The sequence below is a fragment of the Pteropus medius genome, unplaced genomic scaffold, assembly GCF_902729225.1.
Source record: "Pteropus medius unplaced genomic scaffold, Ma_sr-lr_union100, whole genome shotgun sequence".
NCBI lineage: Eukaryota > Metazoa > Chordata > Mammalia > Chiroptera > Pteropodidae > Pteropus > Pteropus medius.
In genome coordinates, this window is record NW_024354886.1 from 4,288,220 (window position 1) to 4,310,121 (window position 21,902).

General features: G+C 35.5%; 1 protein-coding gene and 1 non-coding gene across 9 annotated transcripts in view; both read left to right on the plus strand.

Annotated features, from left to right (window-relative positions):
- FKBP5 (FKBP prolyl isomerase 5) overlaps positions 1-21,902 on the plus strand; it is an 83,014-nt gene that overhangs the window by 16,364 nt on the left and 44,748 nt on the right. For 3 of the 8 annotated variants that reach the window (XM_039856171.1, XM_039856177.1, XM_039856173.1), the window contains 2 exons: positions 16,875-17,000; positions 21,119-21,263. In XM_039856171.1, the coding sequence (XP_039712105.1) occupies positions 16,896-17,000; positions 21,119-21,263 (250 nt within the window). In that variant the 5' untranslated portion in view covers positions 16,875-16,895. Of the gene's footprint in view, positions 1-11,120; positions 11,225-16,871; positions 17,001-21,118; positions 21,264-21,902 lie in introns of all 8 variants that reach the window. The other 5 variants (XM_039856174.1, XM_039856176.1, XM_039856172.1 and 2 more) reach the window with 3 other exon arrangements.
- LOC120597737 (5S ribosomal RNA) lies at positions 21,536-21,654 on the plus strand. Its single transcript, XR_005651447.1, has one exon. It is a non-coding gene; the product is annotated as a 5S ribosomal RNA (ribosomal RNA).

A 21,902-nucleotide genomic window follows, 5' to 3' on the forward strand; every position in this document is an offset into this window, starting at 1 on the left:
ATGAAGACCAAAACCCTTTTGTAAGCTTTTTGGGAGCAGGGCCGAAGTCCTTATTGTTCACCATTATGTCAGTATCACCAGGCACAAAGCCTGACACATAGTAAGTGTTCCATAAATAGTTGCTGAATGAATGGAGGAGTTTCTCATTAAGCATTTTGAGTAGTTCATATTTCCTGTACTGTGGATAATCAAGATCAATTACATTCATCTAAAGTTAAGAGCCTTCCCATTTCTTTCTCTTTTTTAATGAAAATTTAATAAACTGATTATTTTTTTGAAACTGTGTACACAGACACACCAAAAAATGAAAGTCTCATATTTCTTCCCCTAAATCTCATTCTCCAGCATTAGCTACTATTAATGATTTTGGTATATGTTTTTTGCTAGATATTTTCTTGCATTTACAAACGTATATGCATTTCCTTTACACAAACAGAATAATGCACATTCTGTTCTGTAACTTGCTTTTACCCCCCCTTTATGCCATTCTTAAATATCTTGCCATATCAACTCATATACAACTGCTTCTTTAATTTTAATTGTTGCATAATAGTTCATTGTGGAGACATTTAATAATTGTCCAGGAAGGAAATTTCAGTTGTGTCCATTTTTTAAACTGTTACAACAATGTTTTGTTTAATATCCTTCTGTATATAATTTTGCTTGCTTCTGTGAGAATATCTATAGATAAATACCTGGAAATGGCATTGCTGGGCTAAAGGATATTTATATTTAAGCTTTTTGTAGATATTAGCAAATTTGCCCTTTAAAATATTTTATTGCTTTGTACTCTAATGTTCACTAGGGATGTGAGGTGTTTTCTCTTGATAATCATACACACTGTCATTTTGTGCATTAGAAATGTTCAACTTTTGAAAATGAATCCTCATGGTAACTTGAGAGATTCAGAAGATGGTAGATTAAGTAATATATTCCCATTATCTGATGTAATTAGTTGAAATGAAGTGTAGGATAGCGAACTGTATTCTCTACAGACCTATAATGTGCATTGCACTGATTCAGGTATGGAAGATCAAGATGTTGGTTTTCTGGGGTTTTGTCTCCTTAGAATATTTAGCATAAGTATTTACTAGTGACAGTCTAAAGGGGTAGAAGGCCCTCACTGCTGGTTTGAAAAGTTGGATTTGTAGTGCTGGGGAACTGTTTAAAGTCCTTGAATTGGGGAGTGTACTGTATGAGTGAGCTTTTACTGGCAGTATGTATAAAATGAATAGAAGTGAGTGAGTAGGCTGGAAGTAGGCAGATCAGCTGGAGAACTGTGGCAATTCAGGAAGGAAATGAAGAAAATCCAGAATATGGTGATAGCTGTGGAATTGGAAAGTAAGATTATAGGAAACAAAATGAACAGTTGGCAGGTCCTGTGGATTAAATGGAGAAAAATTATGTTAAAGTCGTAAACCTAGAATAGCCAGATAATACTGATAATGAAGTAAATAGAGAAGGGGCCAATTTTGAAAAAGTTGATTTTCTTTAAAAATATAGGGATATAAAAGGGTTCTGAAGTATATCTGTAGTCGGGCAGAAACTGGAGAAAAGAAGAGGGAGAAATCGTAACTAGATTTGGGAGTTATCCTAACAGAGGTACATAGTTGAAATTAAGAGTGTGGGTTGAGAACTACATTTTGAAAAGGAGTACTCTCAGTAATGGGAGATGGGATGAAAGAATAATCGGAAAGATGAAATGAATTGAGGAGTAGGAAAAGAATCATGAGGAAATGTTACTGAGACCTCACTTTCATTCTTTTACTCTGCATATGATAATATACTTACTGTATACTATGTTATCTACCTGGAAAACATCATGTTCTTCCTTTGGTAGTGATACCTCAGAAAATTTTGATGGGTTATTTTATAATTAATTTTATTCCTGAAGTTGAATATTTACTTGAAAAAAGGTCTTGGAAAAAATAGTTTTGGTATTATGCTATGTTCCTTCTAGTTTCGTAAAATCTTTTCATCTTGTTTTAATATCTGTGGGTCTTAAACAAGAAAAAATACAGCTTATTGTTGGATAGATGAAAGTCCAGATACCATGTGTATTTTAATTGATCATTTAAAAAATGTTTTCTGGCTTTTGAAACTTGGCTAATAACAAATAATAAGAATCCATATTTTCTTAGAAGGATATAGTGCAAATTTATAGTTTTTACTATCTTTGTACTTGTCAGGATGGAGCCTATTCACAGGAAATGCTCTAAAATCAAAATCAGGGACTTGTGATCCTACTAGAGAGTCAGTATGTGAAATGGTTAGAGTTCAGGCTCAGGAGTCATTCTGTCTGGTTCCACTGTTCACTAGAATATTTTGCCCCTTAATTTTGCCACCTGGAAATGGTCGTAATAGTTCCAGTGTCATATGGTTATTGACAGGATCCATCATGGAACTTAACATTCTAGTAAGGAGAGATATGCAATAGACAAATATATGTCCCAGGTGGTAAGTGGGGGGAAAAAAATGTAGAGCTGATTGCCGTCATTTCTTGCTCTTTTATATTGGGTAATAGGGAAGGCCTCTCTGATAAGAAAGTATTTGAACAGAGACCTGAAGGAAGTGAGGGAGCAAACTGTGTGGCTTTCTGAGGGAACAGTTTCAGGCAGAAGAGAATAGCAAGTGCAAAAACCCTGAGGGAGGGGCATTTTGGAGGGTGCAGCAAGAAGGTCAGTGTAGCAAAAACAGGGTGAGTGAGAGGAACAATAGGAAATAATTTCAGAGATAGCCACTGACTGGCACATGGGGTTTTAAACCTAAGAAGGACTTGGATTTTATCCTGTAAGAGATGGGAAGCCATTGGAGTTTTGCCAGAGTAACTTTTTTTAAGGCCAGTCTTGATTGTCACTTCTTAAAAATGCTTCAGTTCTCTATTTCCTTTGGATTAAAGTTCAAATGCTTTATTTCGGTACACAAGGTCCTTCACAGTCAGACCTCTGCCTGTTTATTTAGCATCATCTGCCTCCTTCCCACTTGTACCCTTCACTTTAGCCAAATTGGATTACATGCAGTTCCCTGGATAGGTCATGATGATTCGTGTCTTTGTGTCTTTCTGCATGCTATTTCCCCTGTGAGGAAACCCACCCCCTCAGCTCACATAGTCATTGGCTCTGTTTTAGAGGGTCCTCTCTGTGCTCATAGAGCACCCTGTGCCTTGTTCTCTCACCATTCCCTTCCATAGCCACTTTGTACTCAAGCCACATAGTCTTGGAATGTACTGTGTTCTTTTAACCAGCTTTGATTTTACTTGTGCCACACCCTTGCCAGTTGAAATTATGCCCATCCTTCAAGAACCAGCTCAAACACTGCCATCTTTTCCCTACTATATAAACCTTTATATATTGCCATCTTTTCCCTACTGTTATAAATACTTTGTAGCTCTCTTATACTTAATCATCGTTATCTTGAATTAAAAATTTTTTTGGCCTAAGTCATGCAAAATCCTTGGTCTTAACTCATTTCAGTTTCCATTGTAGCCACTTGTATAGGATCTTACACACATTTCACTTTCAGTAGGTATTCATGGTGTGCAGAATTCATAGGATAATTAGAAAACTATTAGGTTTCAAGTTGCAGAGGGCCAAAAGCAGCAAAAATGAACAAAGCGCGGGACACTTGTTAAATTAACAAAACAAATTTACTATTATAACATAGTGTTGATGATGGCATGATTACCCTTTAGCATATGTTTACTACTGGCACCACAAATTAGTGCACCCCTTTTATTCAGACACATAAATGTTTATGGTTTTTGACCTAGTGACATCACTTCTGAAAAACATCTTAATAATACAAATTAGAATGATAATTATAACAGCTACCTCTACTACTAATGTTGAAAGTTTACTATGACAGGCACCATGCAAAGCCCTTTATGTTCATTACTTAATTTAATCCTTAGAACGCCAAGAGGTATAAATACTGTTAATTTCATGGAGAAATTGAGGCACAAGGAAATTAAATGACTTGCCCAATATTATACAGCTGCTAGGTTGTCAAGCCAAGATACCTACTGAAGCAGACTTTCTGAAGAATCCATACTCTTAATTACATGATATGTTAAAAGCCTGGGCATAAAAATGTTCACCCACTGTTATGTAGAAGTGATGTATATCGTGAATTATAACCCATCCATTCAATAGAATCATTTTTATAACAGCTTTATTGAATAAAATTCACATAGCATAATATTCACCTCTTTATACAAGTCAGTTTTCAGTATACTCTATTACCATTATCCCACTTCAGAACATTTTATCACAAAAACAAATTTATACTCATTAGCAGTCACTCCTTACTTCCCCCATTACCTTAGGCAGCCAACCACCAGTCTACTTTCTGTCTTTATGGATTTGCCTATTCTGGACATTTCGTGGAATTGTACAATAAATGGCATTTTGTGTTTGGCTTTCATTTAGCATATTTTCAAGGTTCATCCGTGTTGGAGCATGCTATCAGTATTTCATTGCTTTTCACTGCTGAATAATATTCCATTGTATTGATATACTACATTTTGTTTATCTACTCATTAGTTAATGGATGTTTGGATTGTTTCTACTCTTTGGCTATTATGAATAACGCTGTTATGAACACTCAAGTACAAGTTTTTGTGTGGACATATGTTTTCATTTTCTTAGAATTGTTGATCAAATAACTGTTTAACTTTTAGAAGAACTGCCAGACTGTTTTTCAAATAGCAGCTGCACCATTTTATATTCCCACTTGTAATACGTGAGGGTTCCACTTTCTCCACATCTTTGTCTATACTTGTTATTATCTGTCTTTTTGCTAATAGCCTTCCTAGTGGGTGCGGAGTGGCATCTCACTGTGGCTTTTGGCTTGCATTTCCTTAATGACTAATGATACCGAGCATCTTTTCATGTGCTTGTATATCTTCTTTGGGAAAATGTCTATTTGAACCCTTTTTTAATTGGGTTGCCTTTTTATTATTGAGTTGTAGGAGTTCTTAATAGTTCTAGATATAATCTTGTTATATATGATTTGCGAAATTTCTTTCATCCTGTGTATCGTGTTTTTACTTTCTTGATAGTGTCCTTTGAAGCATAAAAGTTTTCCTGAAGTTTAATTAATCTATTTTTTCATTGTTGCTTGTGCTTTCAGTTTTACATAAGAAACCATTGCCTAATGCAAAGTCAGAGAAGATTTACTCTTGTGTTTTCTTGTAAGAACTTGATAGTTTTAGCTCTTACATTGAGGTCTTTGAACCATTTTGAGTTACTTTTTTGTACATGTTGTGGGGAAAGATCCAACTTAATAATCTTTTGTATGTGGCTCTCCAGTTGTCCTCAGCACCATTTGTTGAAAAAGACTATTCTTTTTTCCATTCAGTTGTCTTGCACCTTTTTCGAATGTCAACTGACCATAAATGTAAGAGGTTATTTCTCAGCTTTCAGTTTTATTCCATTGATCTATGTATCTGTCCTTATCCTAGTACCACCATGCTGACTTGATTACTGCGGCTTTGTAGTAAGTTTTGGAAGCCTGACGTGTGAGTCCTCCCAACTTTGTTCTTTTCAAGGCTCTTTTGGCTGTTTTACTCAAAATTTTGCTGTGAACCTAAAACTGCTCTAAAAAACTAAGTCTGTTTTTAAAAAAGTACCTTTAAAGTGTAATATTTGGATTATTGTGAATGCTTTTCTCCTTATTTCTTAAAATTTCTGTAATGCATTTATAATTTTTAAATTTTAAGTAAGTTTTGGCTAATAGAATAATTTTTTAACTCAAGGGGCAGCGCTTACCTCTGTAGATAAAAACTCAGTTACCTAACCTTCCAGGAAGAGTATATGAAGATGAGGAGCTGGAGTATAAGGTTATGGATAGAATGAGCCGGTCTCAAATTTAACACTCAGCTCCTTGAATTCTTTCTCTCTTCAATGAGTTTCCTTCAGTTTCTTCTCTGCCTTCTCACTTTCCATTAAAAGCCCTCCCCCACACCTTAGCTTAGGACTTTCCTCAGAAGTTTTCTCAGTGAAATTGTCATTTTTAGGTGAAATTCTTGGGCTCTGGCTAGGTTGTATAATTGCCATTGATAACTGGAATGAATGGTGGTTGAGCAGCATGAGGGCAAGGAGCCAGACAGTGCAGACTTAGCCACGGAAGCCACTTTGATGGAAAGCGATTTTCAAAGGAAGAAAAGGAAGTCATCCAAGCAGAGTTCTTTACTGCCCTCATTGTGTTGTCTCAATTTCTTTGCATCTGTATATGCTGTTTTCTTATGAAATCCTGTGCTATTTAAGGTCAGAGATTTGCAGGTGATGCTAGGGCTAATGAAAACTTTAGACACACAGAGAAGCAAGCCATGTGGCTTGGTGACAGACTGCTGTTCATATGTTGTTTATAAGTGCCGTTATAGAGTATGTGTATTGTAAATAGTTTAGGGGTTTTCTTTCCAGTTTAAGCAGTGTTAAAATCGCAATATATTGAAATACTTTATAGGCTTTGCATATTATGGGTATCCATTTGAGATTTGTTCTAAAACAAAAGCTAGTTTTATAGACCTGCTAAAGACTATTAATGCCAGTATCAACCACAAGCCAACTTTTGTAGCATTATAACTTTGAACTATTAAGATGATTTCCACTGTATATTATTTAGTTGAATTAATCAAAAGAAGGAGAAAAACCATCTTTTAACTTGGATTTTTAAAAAATTATGTATTTATTAATGGCCTTTAGAAATGTAGAATCTTATTTAAAAATCTTTTGTAAGATTTAAAATAATTTCTTATATATAAAAAAAGGGATACTGCAATTATCCATATTTCTAGAAATATGCACAAGACCATAGTTTTGACTGCTAATTTAAAATAAATACCTGCCAATTTGGGAATGAGATTTATTATCATCAGTTACTGCTTTGACTTTTGGAACGTCATGGGAAAACTATACCCTTCAAATTTCAGACTGTCAAAACTTTTTCTAAACAATGTTTATTTTATCAGACACTTTTTCCTATTTGGACCTCTGTTTATAATAGTTAGGTTTTCTTACTCTGTCTCCTTTTTTTGGCTTAAAAATGTACTCATAGACTTATGCTTCTTGCTAAGATGGAATAACAGATTTGATTTACTCTCTTGGCCGTAATCATGTAACAAACAGACACCCCAGAAAAAAATATGTGAAGTTTCAAACACTGAACAACAGGTAGCACAGGACAGTGATCCCCAAGAAAGCAGAAACAAACAGATGAAACCCTACAATAATCCTAACTTACTGCCTGGAGAGTGTTTCCAGGCTGCTATGTAAGGATGGAGAACCCAGGCAGAGCCGAGCAGTCTCCTTGAGTTGAGAGGATGGAACTGGAATCCAGGAAGGCCAGGTTAGCTACTGCAGTTTGGAGAGCTACACAAGGGGAGAACTCCAGAGGTCTTCAGAGAGTCCCCTTAAGTCTTCAGATGAGTACTGATAAGTGCATGTGTTATATGAAAACTACCCAAAGCTGAGAAAGAACACAAAAGGATTAGAGGGAACCCCGCCCCCGATTCTTTGTCATGATTAAGAATAGTTTGTGTTCTCACCAGCTGAAGAGGGAAAACCTCATAAGTCACAGGACATTGGGTAGAGTATTTAGAAGGGCATTGCCTTGGCAGTGGGGCAAATGAAGCCCTAAAGGCTGCTCTGATTCCTTCTAACAAAGTTTAAAAACAGGCCTCAACAGGATCAAACTGTTTCCAAGTAACTTAACTGCATTTCAGAACAAAGCTCAATATTTATAGTTATATGAAAATACCTAGCACTCACCAAAGTAAAATTCACATTTGGCTTCCAGTCAAAATATCAGACTCGGAATGAAACAGGAAAAATATATCCTATGAGGAGGAAACTTAAAAAATAGAAACACACCCAGAAATAACACATGATAGAATTAGTAGACAAAGACATTAAAGCAGTTATAACTGTATTTCATATGTTCAAGAAAGTAGAGGAAAGATTGAGAATGTGAACTAGATATAAAATATTTTTAAAAGACCCAATTTGAACATCTAGAGATGAAAATATTTAAGCACCTAATAAGATAACTTCAAAATAAATGAATCAGAAACTAAGAGAACTGAATGGAGAAACAGACCCACAATTATAGTTAGAGATTTCAGTACCTTACTTCTCAATAATTTATAGGATAAATAGACAAAAAAATCAGTAATGATTTAGATTTAAGCAACACTATCAATCAGTTGTCCTATTTGACATTTATATGACATTCTCCCCAATACAGCAGAATATAGGTTCTGTTCAGTTGCATACAGAACATTTACTAATACCATATTTTGGTCCAGAAAATAATGTCAGTGAATTTGAAATTACTTAAATCATAAAAAGAATGCCTAAAATTGAATTAAATTAAAAATCAATAACAGAAAGATATCTGGGAAACCCCTAAATATTTGGAAACTAAAACATTTAAAGAAAAAAATAAAAAATGAATTTAGAACGTGTTTCTTACTAACAGAAAATGAAAACAACATAAAACTTTAGCTAACACGGGTGCTCAGAGGAAAATTTATAGCACTAAATGCCTATATTAGAGAAGTAAGGTTGCAAATCAGTGTCCTCAGTTTCCACCTTAAGACACTTTTTAAAAAAGAAGAGACAAACCAAAATAAGCAGAAGAACTAAATATAGAAGCCAAAACCAGTGAAACAGAAAACAGAAAAACAGCAGAGAAAGTCAATGAAATCAAAAGCTGGCTCTTTGAGAAGATGAGTAAAATTGATAAACATGTAGCCTGTTGGATCAGGAAAAAAGAGAAGCCATGTTTTAAATCTGCTTAATTTATATTACAGTGCTTTAATGAGACAATACTATAAGAGAATGCAATGTTACATAGAACAGCGGTCCCCAACCTTTTTGGCAACAGGGACCAGTGCTCTTATGAGAATCCAATGCCTGATGATCTGAGGTTGGAGCTGAGGTGGTGATGTGATGCTAGCGCTGGGGAGCGGCTGCAAATACAGATGAAGCTTTGCTGTCTCACCCGCCGCTCACCTCCTGCTGTGCGGCCCTGTTCCTAACAGGCCATGGAGTGGTACCAGTCCGAGGCCCCAGGCACTGGGGACTCCTGATAAAGAACCTTTATGCTAGGTTTCTTTGCTCTGCATTTCAGCTCTCTGCACCATCTCTTCCTCCAGTTGCCAGTATAATACCTGAAACTACGTAGTACCAAACCCTACATATACTGTTTTTTCCTAAACATACACACCTTTGATAAAGTTTAATTTATAAATTAGGCACAGTAAGAAATAACAACAGTAACTAATAATAAACTATAACAGTATACTGTAATAAACATATAAATGTGGATTGTATTTCAAAATATTGTATCATACTCACGTTTTAAAGGAAGCACTTTATGATTTGTTTCTCTTTGGCATATCTGAATTACCAGCATCAATACTCTTGTGCTTTGGGGCCATTATTAAGTAAAAGAAGAGTTACTTGAACACAGAGCCTGCAATACCAAGGCAGTCAATCTGATAACCAAGATAGCTACTAAGTGACTAATGGGTGGGTAGCATATACAGTGTAGATTTGCTGGACAAAGGGATGATTCACATCCCAGGTCCCAGGCAGGGCGGAGCCATCATAGTGGGAGATTTTATCAAGCTACTCAGAACTGTGCGAAATTTAAAACCAATGAATTGTTCGTTTCTGAAATTTTCCATTTACTATTTTCAGACCACAGTTGACCTTGGAAAGCAAAACCACGGATAAGGGCGGACTGCTCTACTCAGAGATTGACAGCTAGTTGTGGTTCTGTGTCCTTGACTGCCCGTGTTTAAGCCAAACTCATATAATTAATAAGATCAATCTGCTCTGTGTACGTACGCACAGACATATACTTACAATGCATTTCAGAGATATGCTAGGGTTTTCTTAATTACCACTTCTTATTAGAACAGAAAATTATTTTTACTTTTATAGTTGAATATTCAGGTGCTATGTAATTCTCCAGATTAGATTTTTCAGAGTAGACTGAGAGAAGGAATATAGTCAACTGGTAATATGATATTTCAGCACTGATTACTTACAGTATCTGATATTTTATCATCTTTATATTGGCTGCTTTTGAAAATAACAATTCATTTCCGTGTTTACTGAGTGTCTCATATTCTATTCACTTATCTTAGATGGTGGGAGTAAAAAAAATGAATAGGATACATTCTCCGCCTGTACAGTGTTTGTAGACCTTTGTCATAAGTTACCTTGTTGACCTATTCTTAGAAATCATGAGCAGATTTGCAATCAAACTATCTGGCCCTAATGAATCAACTCAAGTTAATAATCTGCCACTGACACAGGTAGAAAGTTAATTTTTCTGTCAAAAACATGAATAAGTAGGAGAGACTCACTCCTGCTGTCTCTAGTCTTACTAGAATGTAAGTTCCATGGAGATAGAAATTGTTTTCTGTTGTTTACTGCTGTATCTCCATTGCCTGGCAGATAGTAGGTGCTTAGTAAATATTTGTTGAGCAGATAGGTGAATGGCTCCTTTCAGCTTTCAACTCAGATGTTCTCTTCTTATAATGTTCTTCCCCCCCTGAGCTGGCCACCACAATCCTTTATGGATATATTTTTCTTACATCTTATTGGCCAGAATTTAGTTACATGACCACATTTAGCTGTAAGGGAGGAAATTGGGACTTTATTCTGAGAAGCTTCATGTCCAATTAAAAAGTAGAGGTTTTCTTTTTAAGTAAGAAGTGGAGAAAAAGATACTGAGAATTATTAGTAACCTGTTACAACTCTAACAGTGATATCTCTCTCTCTCTCTCTCTCTCTCTCTCATCTATCTAATCTATCTATCTAATCTATCTCAGGTGATACCTTTGAGCCATGGGGTGTCATGACTTGGAGTGGAGCAGGCTACAGCTAGGGAGAGGTCAGAGGCAATCCATAAAGTCAAAGTACCGAAGAAGGACCCAAATGCTTGCCTTGGGAGCTAATTTCTTGTACTGAGAAGTAGAGTGAGTTTACCAAAGTGGTGTTTATATCTAAGAGATACAATAAAGGAGGATATAATTTGTTACTATAAAGTGGCAGTTCCATTTAGGATTCTCTTTCGTCTCCTATTTTCATAACTGGACATCGTAGAGCTTTTGGTTCCTGAAGAGTTGATGCAGCGATCACTAAAACGCTTGACTCAGAACTTTGGAAGCACACTGGAAATATGAAAGGCATCTTCAATTAAGGAGAAGGTAGGAGGATTAAAGAGAAGTTTAAGTCTGGCTAACCATTCTATTAAGTTAATTTTTGTCTGCTCTGGCTTTAGATTGATTTCTTCTCACTTTAATTGTGATAAAATATACATAACAGAAATTACCATTTAAACCATTTTTAAATATACAGTGCAGTGGCATTAAGTACATTCAGATTGTTGCGTAATTATCACCACTGTTCTCCAGAACTTTTACATCTTCCCAAATAAAAACTTCATACCCATTAAACAACGACTTCTCTATCGGCACTGTCCCCAGCTCCTGGTAATCTCTGTTCTACTTTCTGTCTCTATGAATTTGCCAAATCTTATGTAAGTAGAATCATACAATATTCGTCCTTTTGTGTCTGGCTTATTTCACTTAGTAAAATGTTTTCAAGGTTCATCCATGTTGTAGCATTTATCAGAATTTCATTTCTTTTTACGGTTGAAAAATATTCTTTTAATAATAATATATAATACATATATACACACCACATTTTGTTTATGGACACTTGGATTGTTTACACCCTTTGGCTATTGTGTATAATGCTGCTGTAAACATTGGTGTACAAGTGTCTGTTTGAGTCTCTGCTCTCACTTCTTCGGGATATATACCTAGGAGTAGAATAGCTGGATTATATGGTAATTCTATGATTAACATTTTGAAGAACTACCAAATTTTTCCACAAAGGCTGCATCATTGACATTCCCACCAGCAGTGTATGAGGGTTGCATTTTCTCTACATCCTCACCAACACTTGTCATTTTTTCTTTTTTGATAATAGCCATGCTAATGGGTGTGGTATCATTGTGATTTTGATTTACATTTCCCTTATGACTGATGATGTCGAGCATCTTTTCATGTGCTTATTGGCCATTTGTATATCTCCTCACAGTTTTGTTTTTTTTTTTAAGGAGAAAAAAATAAATGTATGAGTATATGTAGGAGTATTGTTCATCATCTCCCAATTCTCCACCCCAGTGTGGAGGCAGGAAATTAACTGGAGGAAAATAGGAAAATAACGTGTAGTTTCATATAGTTGTATTGTCTGTCTGTCTTTATATTTGATCCTGTTTTCTATGAGTGCATATTTATCTCTTTTTTTTATACGTATGTTTTGTCTACCAATAAATAACTCCTCCTGACGCTCCTGTGTTACTAGACTTGAGTGTTTGAGAGAGGCCTGAGGTTGAAAGTAAATGAGGGCTTTCCAGTTCATCCTTAGATATATTCAAAATGAAGATGCATTTACATTGAATTCACTTACACACCTTAGATACACCTTCTTCCTTTTGTTTTTCTTTTGTGTCTTAGTTTTAGGAGGCTAAAAGCCTTTTATGGCCCAGACATCTGTTGTACTTAGAAAGAATGGTGCTGTAATTCTGTGCTTCTAACAAAGTAGCCAGTTCCATTTTTTTTTTCTTCTGAAAACTCTCCTATTAGAAGTAGAATATCCTAGTACAAGATATATTTTGACAAAATAAACATAGTAATATACATGGGGAATTAGTATATAAAGCTTTAAAATGGCTTCTTTTTTGGGGGGATATGACAATTTAGTTATGTTAACTGAAGTTTTCAGTATACCATTGATAAAATTTTAAGCGTGTTCTCGTTTTTCTTGGGTGTCTCGGGTGTTTGCCAACTAGCACTTTGGAGAGTGTGTGCTTATCTGGCATGTCCGTAACAGAAGGAACTGTGCGTTCCCTCTCTGATGTACTGAGTAGCAATTTCTCCCCTTTGGACAGTTCAGAACAGTGAGTTTTATCATAGATTAATATCCATAGCTACATAGTGGTTTTAAATCCAGAATAAACTAGGGTAGAGGAAAGAAGAAAAGGCTCTTTTATGAAAAAAGTGAAACTTTCTCAGTATGTCTTATAGGTTGTTAGGAACTGTTCTTATTGCCTTTTTTCATGTAACACTAGATCAGAGAAAAAGGGTTTTTTTAAAAAGGATTTTTTTTATTTGTTTTGTTTGCTTATAAAAATCTGTACCTCAAATGGCATTACTGGAATTGAGGAAAAATACTCTACAGTTCAGTTTATTTCTTTATTCTTCCAGATTTATCTGCCTTTAAAGTTTAAAAAAGTCTGTTTTATTGTTGTTTTCATCTTTGCATTTTAATTATTCATGCTACCTGTTTTCATATTAACGCCATACTAAGAACTGTTCTCTGAGATTCCAAAGGTCACTTGCATCCCTTAAAGCATTAGAACCAAAAATGAAGGGCAAATTCTTTTAACGAATGGAACTTATAAAGGTAGCACATCATCATATAAGTTTCCTATTTATTTGCATTTTAGAAAGCCCTGGTTTCCAAAGGTCAGGAATAGAATTAAAAATAAAATATTTTTTGATTGACAGTATTTTCATTAAAAATGTCAGCTCATCTCTAAATGATGAGCATTCAAAAGTAAAGCATTGTCTTTGGATGTATTGTAGTCATGCTTTCGCAATCTTTGTTTTTAGTTTTTTGCCATATTTGTGCTTGCACATGCTTTCTCTTAAATGATTGGAAAGTAGGTGGCAGACATCCTGACATCTAACCCCTAAATACTTCAGCATGTCTCCTAAGAATGAAGATATCATTCTACGTAAAACTACAATACTATATTACACTCCAGAAAGCTTATATTATACAGTAATAATAATCTAATATATAGTCTTTTTCCAAATTTTTCTAATCCTCCCAAAAATGTACTTTTATAACCTTTTGTTCCTCTAATCCAGGATCCAGGCAAGGACCACACATTGGATTTGGTTGTTGTGTCTAGTCTCCTTTAAACTAGAACAGGCGTGCCCCTGTCTTTTCTTTCTTCCTTTTTTTTTTTTTTTTTGTCTTTTATAACATTAACATGAGGAATCTAAGCCAGTTGTTTTGTAGAATGTTCCACAACCTAATTTTGTCTTTTATCGTCATTAGTTTCAGGTTAAACATTTTTGGTAGGACTACCATGTGTATGCTTTTTCATTACATCACATCAGGAGGCACAATGTTATCAGCTTGTGTTGTTCTTGGTGATACAGAGTTTGATCATGATGCAGGTCATTTGTGTTAAGGGGATATCTGTCAGACCACTTCATTGGAAAGCTCTTTTACCTTTTTCAATAATAAGTAATTTATAGGTTCATGCTTTGAGACCATTTGGCTGTCCTGTTCCCTAATAACCTTTCACCTGGTGGCATTCATTTGCTTATTGATTTAATTCAGGTTTGCCCAGAGTTCCATTGATGGATGTCAGTGTATCTGTGAAGCCTTGGGGAAATTTTGTGTGCGTGTATTCTTCCAAGGATATAGTTCATGACCGCCAAAATATTTAAAAGCTCCCCCTCCGCCATTTTTGACATGTCTTCTACAAGTTTCTGTGCATCAGAGAAATCTGTTATAACTGGTAGGTTTCCAGAAGCTAGAAATCAACCCTGTTCATCTAATTTTCCTAATAATCTAGCCCAGCATCACATACAACTACATACTTAATTTTCGTTGTTGTTATTTGTTTGAGAACACTTTGTTCTGGTCTTTCCCTTATTTTGAGCCAAACATTTGGATCTTTTGTGTTTGGCATAAACTGTAAGAACAAAGCCCCTGGTTTTTGGTGTCCTCTTTGAAGATTTGGGGGCACAGTAAAATTTGACTTGTGTCTTTGTTGACACTGAAGTAAACTTAAGTCAATTGGAAATGAACTAAAGCATTGCTATACATGTTTTAGTTGTCTAATTATCAGTTGTATCAATAAGACATTTTTCCCAAGTGTAGAAGTAGCTCTTTTTGATTGTGTAGACAAGAGGGTTTCGCAGGAGACTTTAGGGAGCCTAATGTCCATTATTAGCATACTGTGGAATAGCTATAGAAGTGATTCTTGACTTTCCTTGCTTAACCAGGAGAGCAGTATGAAATTAATTATGGCAGTAAGCCATGTATTTTGTTTAATCTCTTGATTAGCCTTTGTAACATTGGTTTGCCTTGTATGAAAAAAGTCTCTGCAATTTGGGTGGCTAATAATTAGAACTAATATTGATTGCTTCTCAGCCTTTTGGCCAAGATCAAGTGTAATAAAAGCTAACATTGGAATAGTATACTTTTAAAATAGACGTACTGTGTAATACATTTAATGTAGCGAATATGCTGAGAACGTGAACACAACTCACTCTAGAGTCCTATTTTAGAATCTGTTAGCAATGGGCCAAGGAGGAGGTTCTACATTAGTCACTGACCATTGAAGTGAGAATACACCATACAACAGCAGAAAGATGAGGTTGCTGACATCTATTAAAAACGAAACACAAGTCACCTGGGACTGATGTGCCCAGCTGGTCTTTTCCTGAGATTTAAAAAAGAAAAAGAAAAAAAAAGGTTCCTGAGGCCACATGCCTAACACAATTTTCTGTCAGCTTCACATCTAGGGATCAGGTTAGCCCCAACCCTAGAACACATGTTCTAGATCACTTTGTGAAAGTAGATATTGCTGTTAGTCTAATTATGCAGATAGAGAAAAAAAGCTTATAAGAAGTTAAAGTAGCCAACATCAAATAGCTAGTTAAGGAGCTCCAAATTCTTTGCTCATTCTGTCTTACCAATCTAAATGGTAGAGGCGTTCTACAGAATATGAACAAAGCACGGCCCTTGCTCTCAAGGATCTTTTAAATCCAACAAGTCATTTTTCTTAGGAATACATTACAACAAATCAAGAGAAGAGCTAAGGAAGTATGGAAAAGCGCAGACGAGCTCCAAGTATAAGGTTAAGGTTGGTATGCTAGAGATAGTTTTTGAAGGGGGAGAATGGGGAAGAAAGAGTCACCAAAAGCAGTGGAGATGGGAAGGCACAGGGCTCGTTATGGATGAGGAATTGGTCTGGTTTGGCTAGAGCATGAGCTGCATGAAAAAACATAAAAGAAAGTAGTAAAGTTAGACCTGGAAGATAGGTTAGGATAGACTGTGAAGGGCTGTGAAGATCATGCTAGGGAAGAATCTCATTCCATAGGTATTTTTGAGCAGGAAATGAAAAATGTAGAAGACCCAAAAATAATAGTAATAAATGCTTACATTTTTAAGTATGACTCTGTTGATCTCTTAACATGTTATCTTATTAATGCCTCACAGTAACTCTATGAACAGTGTACTGTGTCCATTTTATAGATGTGAAACAGGCTCAATGAGATTAAGTAAATTTGCAAATGTCAAACAGCTGTTGCTGGAGCTAGGACTCAGACTGGGGGCTGTCGGGTTCCCAAACCTGTTCTGTTTACCACGATGATATGTTGTCATTTCTTTGATCAGATTACCCGGTAAGTTCTTAATTTTCTGTCAAGAATATGGCTCTACGAAAGGACGTTTTCAAAGTTCTGAAAGGACTACTCTTCAATGTGTAATTATGTTAAGGAATATAATCACTACCTAACCTGACTTGTACTGCTGTCTAATTTGGGACCAGAGCTGGATGGGAAATTGAAGAGTTGGATGATATTTATTTACTTGCGTCACGACATCAGCACATGCTCATTGCAAATGTTTTTGTTTTCATTTTTACTGTTTAACCTCATTGCCCCTGAGTATATCTTAGGTGAAGTAAAGCTCAGTTTCCGAGGGCATTTTAAGACACATAAAGAAGTGATGTTTTTCCTAAAACATATTTCTTCTCAGCAGGTTTTCTACTTATGAAAGATAATGACTACTGATGAAGGTGCCAAGAACAATGGAGGAAGCCCGGCAGCAGCTGTTGCTGAGCAGGGAGAAGATATTACCTCTAAGAAAGATAGAGGAGTATTAAAGGTGAGGCCACAAGGATGAATGGCATGTAGGGAAATTTGCTATTCAAAAAGATTGTAAAAGTTGGGGGTTGGGGGAGCGGCTGGAGGTGGATAATCTTTATTAAAGCTTACTAAGTGCCAAACACTACAGCTAAATTCTCATTTCATCTTGTAACATGAGGGATTTTTTTAATCCCAGAACATAGATGGCAAAACGGAGGCCCAGCTATGTAAATTAACTTGCTAATAGTAAAACATGTATCATATCTAAGTAAATATGACAGACCCCAGCCCTGGGGTTCAGATCCAAGTTATGTCTGACTCCAAAAGGCTGTCTTATTCTCAGAGTGTACAAATGGGTTGTTATTTTAATATAATATTTAAGTATATTAAAGCTAGCCAAAAGTCTTTTTTTTTTTTTTTAAGGAAAAAGAAACGCTAACTTGCAAAGTTCACAAGGATTTGTTTTTATATACAAATAGCGTACCTGTGCTGTGAAGATACTTTTTGAGGTTTCATCAGACAGTATGTCTCACTTTTGAATTAGCTTTCTTCCTTTTAAAACACTTTATATTTTCTTCACTTTATAGTTAATCATTTTTATGTGTTTTTTAATTTGTATCTCACAAGTCTTGTGAGACGATCAGCACCTCTTGATTCTTCTATTTATATATGGAAAATATGTATTTATATGCCACATAAGTGAATCGACTAAAGCTGAAAGAGGTTAAAATGGCTTTAGTCATATTAAGTTATTTCTTGTTATACATATAAATTTTGCATAATTGAGTTAAATTTTTTTTTTTTTTTTTTTTTGCTGAAAACATTGTCTTACACATTCTAAATATTAACGCTAAGCTGATTTTAAGTACTTGTGTCACCGTAGCAAATGAGAACTTTTTGGTTTGTTTTGTCTGATGTTGCTTACATGACAACTTTTTTTCTGTGCCTGAATTTTTTTTGAATATACATGTTTTACTATTAGCTTGCTGTGTGCCAAGCCAAATTTTGGAGACTTGGAACTATAGAATAAGGGTTTTATACTATTGATTTATATCTTGATATCTTTTTTCAGAAGCCTTTCTACCTTGTAGATATACGAATTACTCATCCCAGATTTCAGGATGCTCTTAGAGACAGTGGAAATTCTGCAGCGTGTCCTCAGCATTTCCCTCCTCTTTCATCTTTTCAGAGCACACATACAGAGAACACAGTCCCCAACTTGCCTCAGGCCCTGTTTTGTTCTAGGGAATAAACTAATAAGATTTTTAGCCTTGTAAGAAACAGTTTGAGATTGTAAGCCCTTTAAATCATATTATTTATCACTGTCTAGAGCTTCAGGTTTCACTATGGGGCTTCTGGTTAAGATTAAATATATCTACTAACTATATGACCCCGGGCAATTTAGTTAACCTGTCTGCATGAAGTTTCCTCATTTGTAAAACTAGAATAATACTGCCTACCTCATAGAGTTATCAGGATTACATAAAGCATTTAGCACAGTGCCTTGCCTATGGTATAATCTCTTATTAATGATTATATATTTAAAAAAAAAAAAAAAAAAAGACCAATACCTACCTAGCCCAGGAAGATAAAATTACATTGTGGGCTCACATTTTTTAAATGAATGGAGACTAAATGGTATCCTTAAGGCAACTCCAGATTTAGGCACAAGTTCATCTTGCTGGGGAAACCTTAAGTGATACCACAGGAGCACTTGCTAGTGTGGACAGCTTTCTGACTTCCTGGTAACCATTCATCCATATGCCCAGTTACTTGTTCATAGTTCTAAAAATGCATATTCCTTCCAGGTGAGACTCAGGCTCCCAAATGCTACATGCAGTTTACGAATATGAGCACTTTCAGAATATCATGGGATTTCTTTTAGATTAGTTTTTCGAAACTTTTTTCCCTTTGAAGTCCTTGAAGGGCGGTAATGGTTTTTTAAGTAGCTCTTAATTTTTAAAATTATAATTATTTTCCTAGCTTTATTAATATAATTAACCTGTAATGTTATGTACAATGTGATGATTTGATACATTTATATGTTTCAAAATGATTACCACAGGGTTAGTTAACACCTCTATCACCTCACATAATTACCATTTCTTTTTTTTGTGGTGAGAACACATAAGATCTCTTCTCTTAGCAACTTTCAAGTGTATAATATGGTGTCGTTATAGTCACCATGCTATACATTAGCTCCCCAGAATAATTAATCTTATATTTCAAAGTTTATACTCTTTGACTGACATCTCCCCATTTCCCCACCCGTTAGCCTCTGGCAGCTACCATTCCCTTCTCCATTTCTGTGAATTCAGCTCTTTTAGCTTCCACGTATAAGTGATATGCCGTATTTTTCTTTCTTTGTCTGGCTTATTTCACTTAGCACAATGCTCTCAAAGTCCATCCTTATTGTCACCAGTGGCATGATTTCCTTCTTTCTCATGGCTGAATAATCTCCTTCCCTCCGTCTATCTGTCTCTCTTTGTCTCTCTTTGTCTCTCTTTGTCTCTCTTTGTCTCTCTCTGTCTCTCTCTCTCTCTCTCTCTCTCTCTCTCTCTATATATATATATATATATACACATATATATATATATGTGTGTGTGTGTGTGTGTGTGTGTGTGTGTGTGTGTAGACATATATATATATATATATATATATAATCTTTATTTATTCAGCCATCAATGGACACTTAATTTGCTTCCAAGGCTTGGCTGTTGTGAACAATGCTACAGTGAACATGGGAGTGCAGCTCCCTCTCCAAGATAGTGATTTTGTTTTCTTTGGATTTATATCCAGAAATGAGATTGCTGGATCATATGGTAGTTCTAGTTTTAAATTTTTGAGAAACCATACTCTTTTCTGTGGTGGCTGTACTAATTTACAGTCCCACCAATGATACACAAGGGTTTCCTTTTATCTACATACTCACCAACAGTTATCTCGTCTTTTTGATAGTAGCCATTCTAACAGGGATAAGGTGACATCTCATTGTGGTTCTAATCTGCATTTCTAGAACTGTTTCTTTTTCAGATATTTCATTATTAGTATGTAGAGACAACTGATTTTTAAATGTTGATTCTGTATTCTCCAGCTTTACTGAATTCATCGATTAGTTCTAACAGTTTTTTGATGGAGTTCTAGTTATGATTCTTTTTGCCCAAGCTTTTGAACTAAGAAAGTTGTAGATTTGAGTTCAGAGTGTTGATGTGATGATATGAGGGTGAGGCAAGAAGGACACATCTCAAAGAATTTAGGAGCAAATAATTTAATTCTTTAGATAAAAATTCAGACCCTACCCCCAAAAAGATGTTCACTGGACATTAGCTACCACCCTCTGTTATCTAATAAAGATGATTAATTTGGCATAGGTAGTTGACAGAATAAATTTCACCATCACATGCCCGGATTTGATTTTCTTTTCCCAGACTAACCAACTGCATTAGTGGCTTTCTCGGCCAAGCAAGAACAAAATAAATATACTTGATTTTACAATAGCTAAATATTTTTCAGCTTGGAGGGATTTGTTTGTTTGTTGTTATTTTTGTTTTTGCATTTCCTTTACTAGAAAACATTCAGTATCATATAAAACTGTGCAGTGATACTGTTTTTTTATACATTGAATATTCTTCAGATAGTAGGAAGTTTAACCTATTATACCAGGAAATTGGGCTTTCTGAAATTAAATCAAACTAGTGGAATCTAGTCAAAGCTAATGTTTTTAGCAAAGGAGAGAAGTAAATAAAACGTCACCTTTGAAACTTTGCTTTGGACTTTTTTGAATGTTTTTGAAAGTCTACTAATCTTTTTGGTCTAATTCAGTTTGTATATGGACTAGCTCTGTTTTGGGAGAGGGGCAGGGGCATTAAACCAAAGAAGTAGGGTATGTTGGTTCATTATTTTGAGAGAATAGTGTGATTAACAATAAAATTGAATATAGCATTAAAGATTTAGAGTAGAACGGGGCAATTCTCTAACACTGGGGGTTATTAAGAGAACTAGGAAGGGAGCCTTTAGAAAAGACAAAATTATTTGTAAATCTGCCTGAGTAATATGAAATGGACTATGTGATTTCTCGGTTCTCTGATTAGAAGTTAAAAGTTCCACCTCTTTTTTCTTGATATTTGTCTTTTCTAGATTGTTAAAAGAGTGGGGAATAGTGAGGAAACACCAATGATTGGAGACAAAGTTTATGTCCATTACAATGGAAAATTGGCAAATGGAAAGAAGTTTGATTCCAGTCATGATCGAAATGAACCATTTGTCTTTAATCTTGGCAAAGGTAAGAGAGTAGTTTTTGAGTTGTGTTTTGCATAAATTTATTACTATTTATATTACATAGGAGCTAGTGGATCCTATACTTGCCAAAAGTACAGATATTTTAGAGTAGTAGTTCTCAAATTATGGTCCATGGATCCTTGGGGGTCCCTGAGATCCTTTTAGGGGCTCCATAATGTCAAAATTATTTTAATACTAAGATATTATTTATAGTTTTACTATGTTAACATTTGCACTGATGGTACAAAACCTGCAGTGATCAAAACCATTGGTGTTGTCTACAGCCATGCTACCCTGAACAAGCCTGATCCCATCTGATCTCAGAAGCTAAGCAGGGTTGGGCCTGCTTAGTACTGGGATGGGAGACCACCTAGGAAGACCAGGTGCTGTAGGTATAAAAAATAAAAGAATAAGGGATTGTAAGCTGACTAGGTCTTTGCAATCTGTGAGGTCAACCAAGGTTTGCCTCATATAAACGAATGAGTGAGTGAGTGAGTGAGTGAGCGAGCGAATAACCCACCCACCCACCAACCAACTAACCAACCATTGGTGCCTTAGCACAAATCTAGACAGTGGCACCAAACTGTACCAGCAGCTGTGTAGTCTGTCTTTGTCTGTCTGTCTCTGTCTGTTCGTTCGTTCT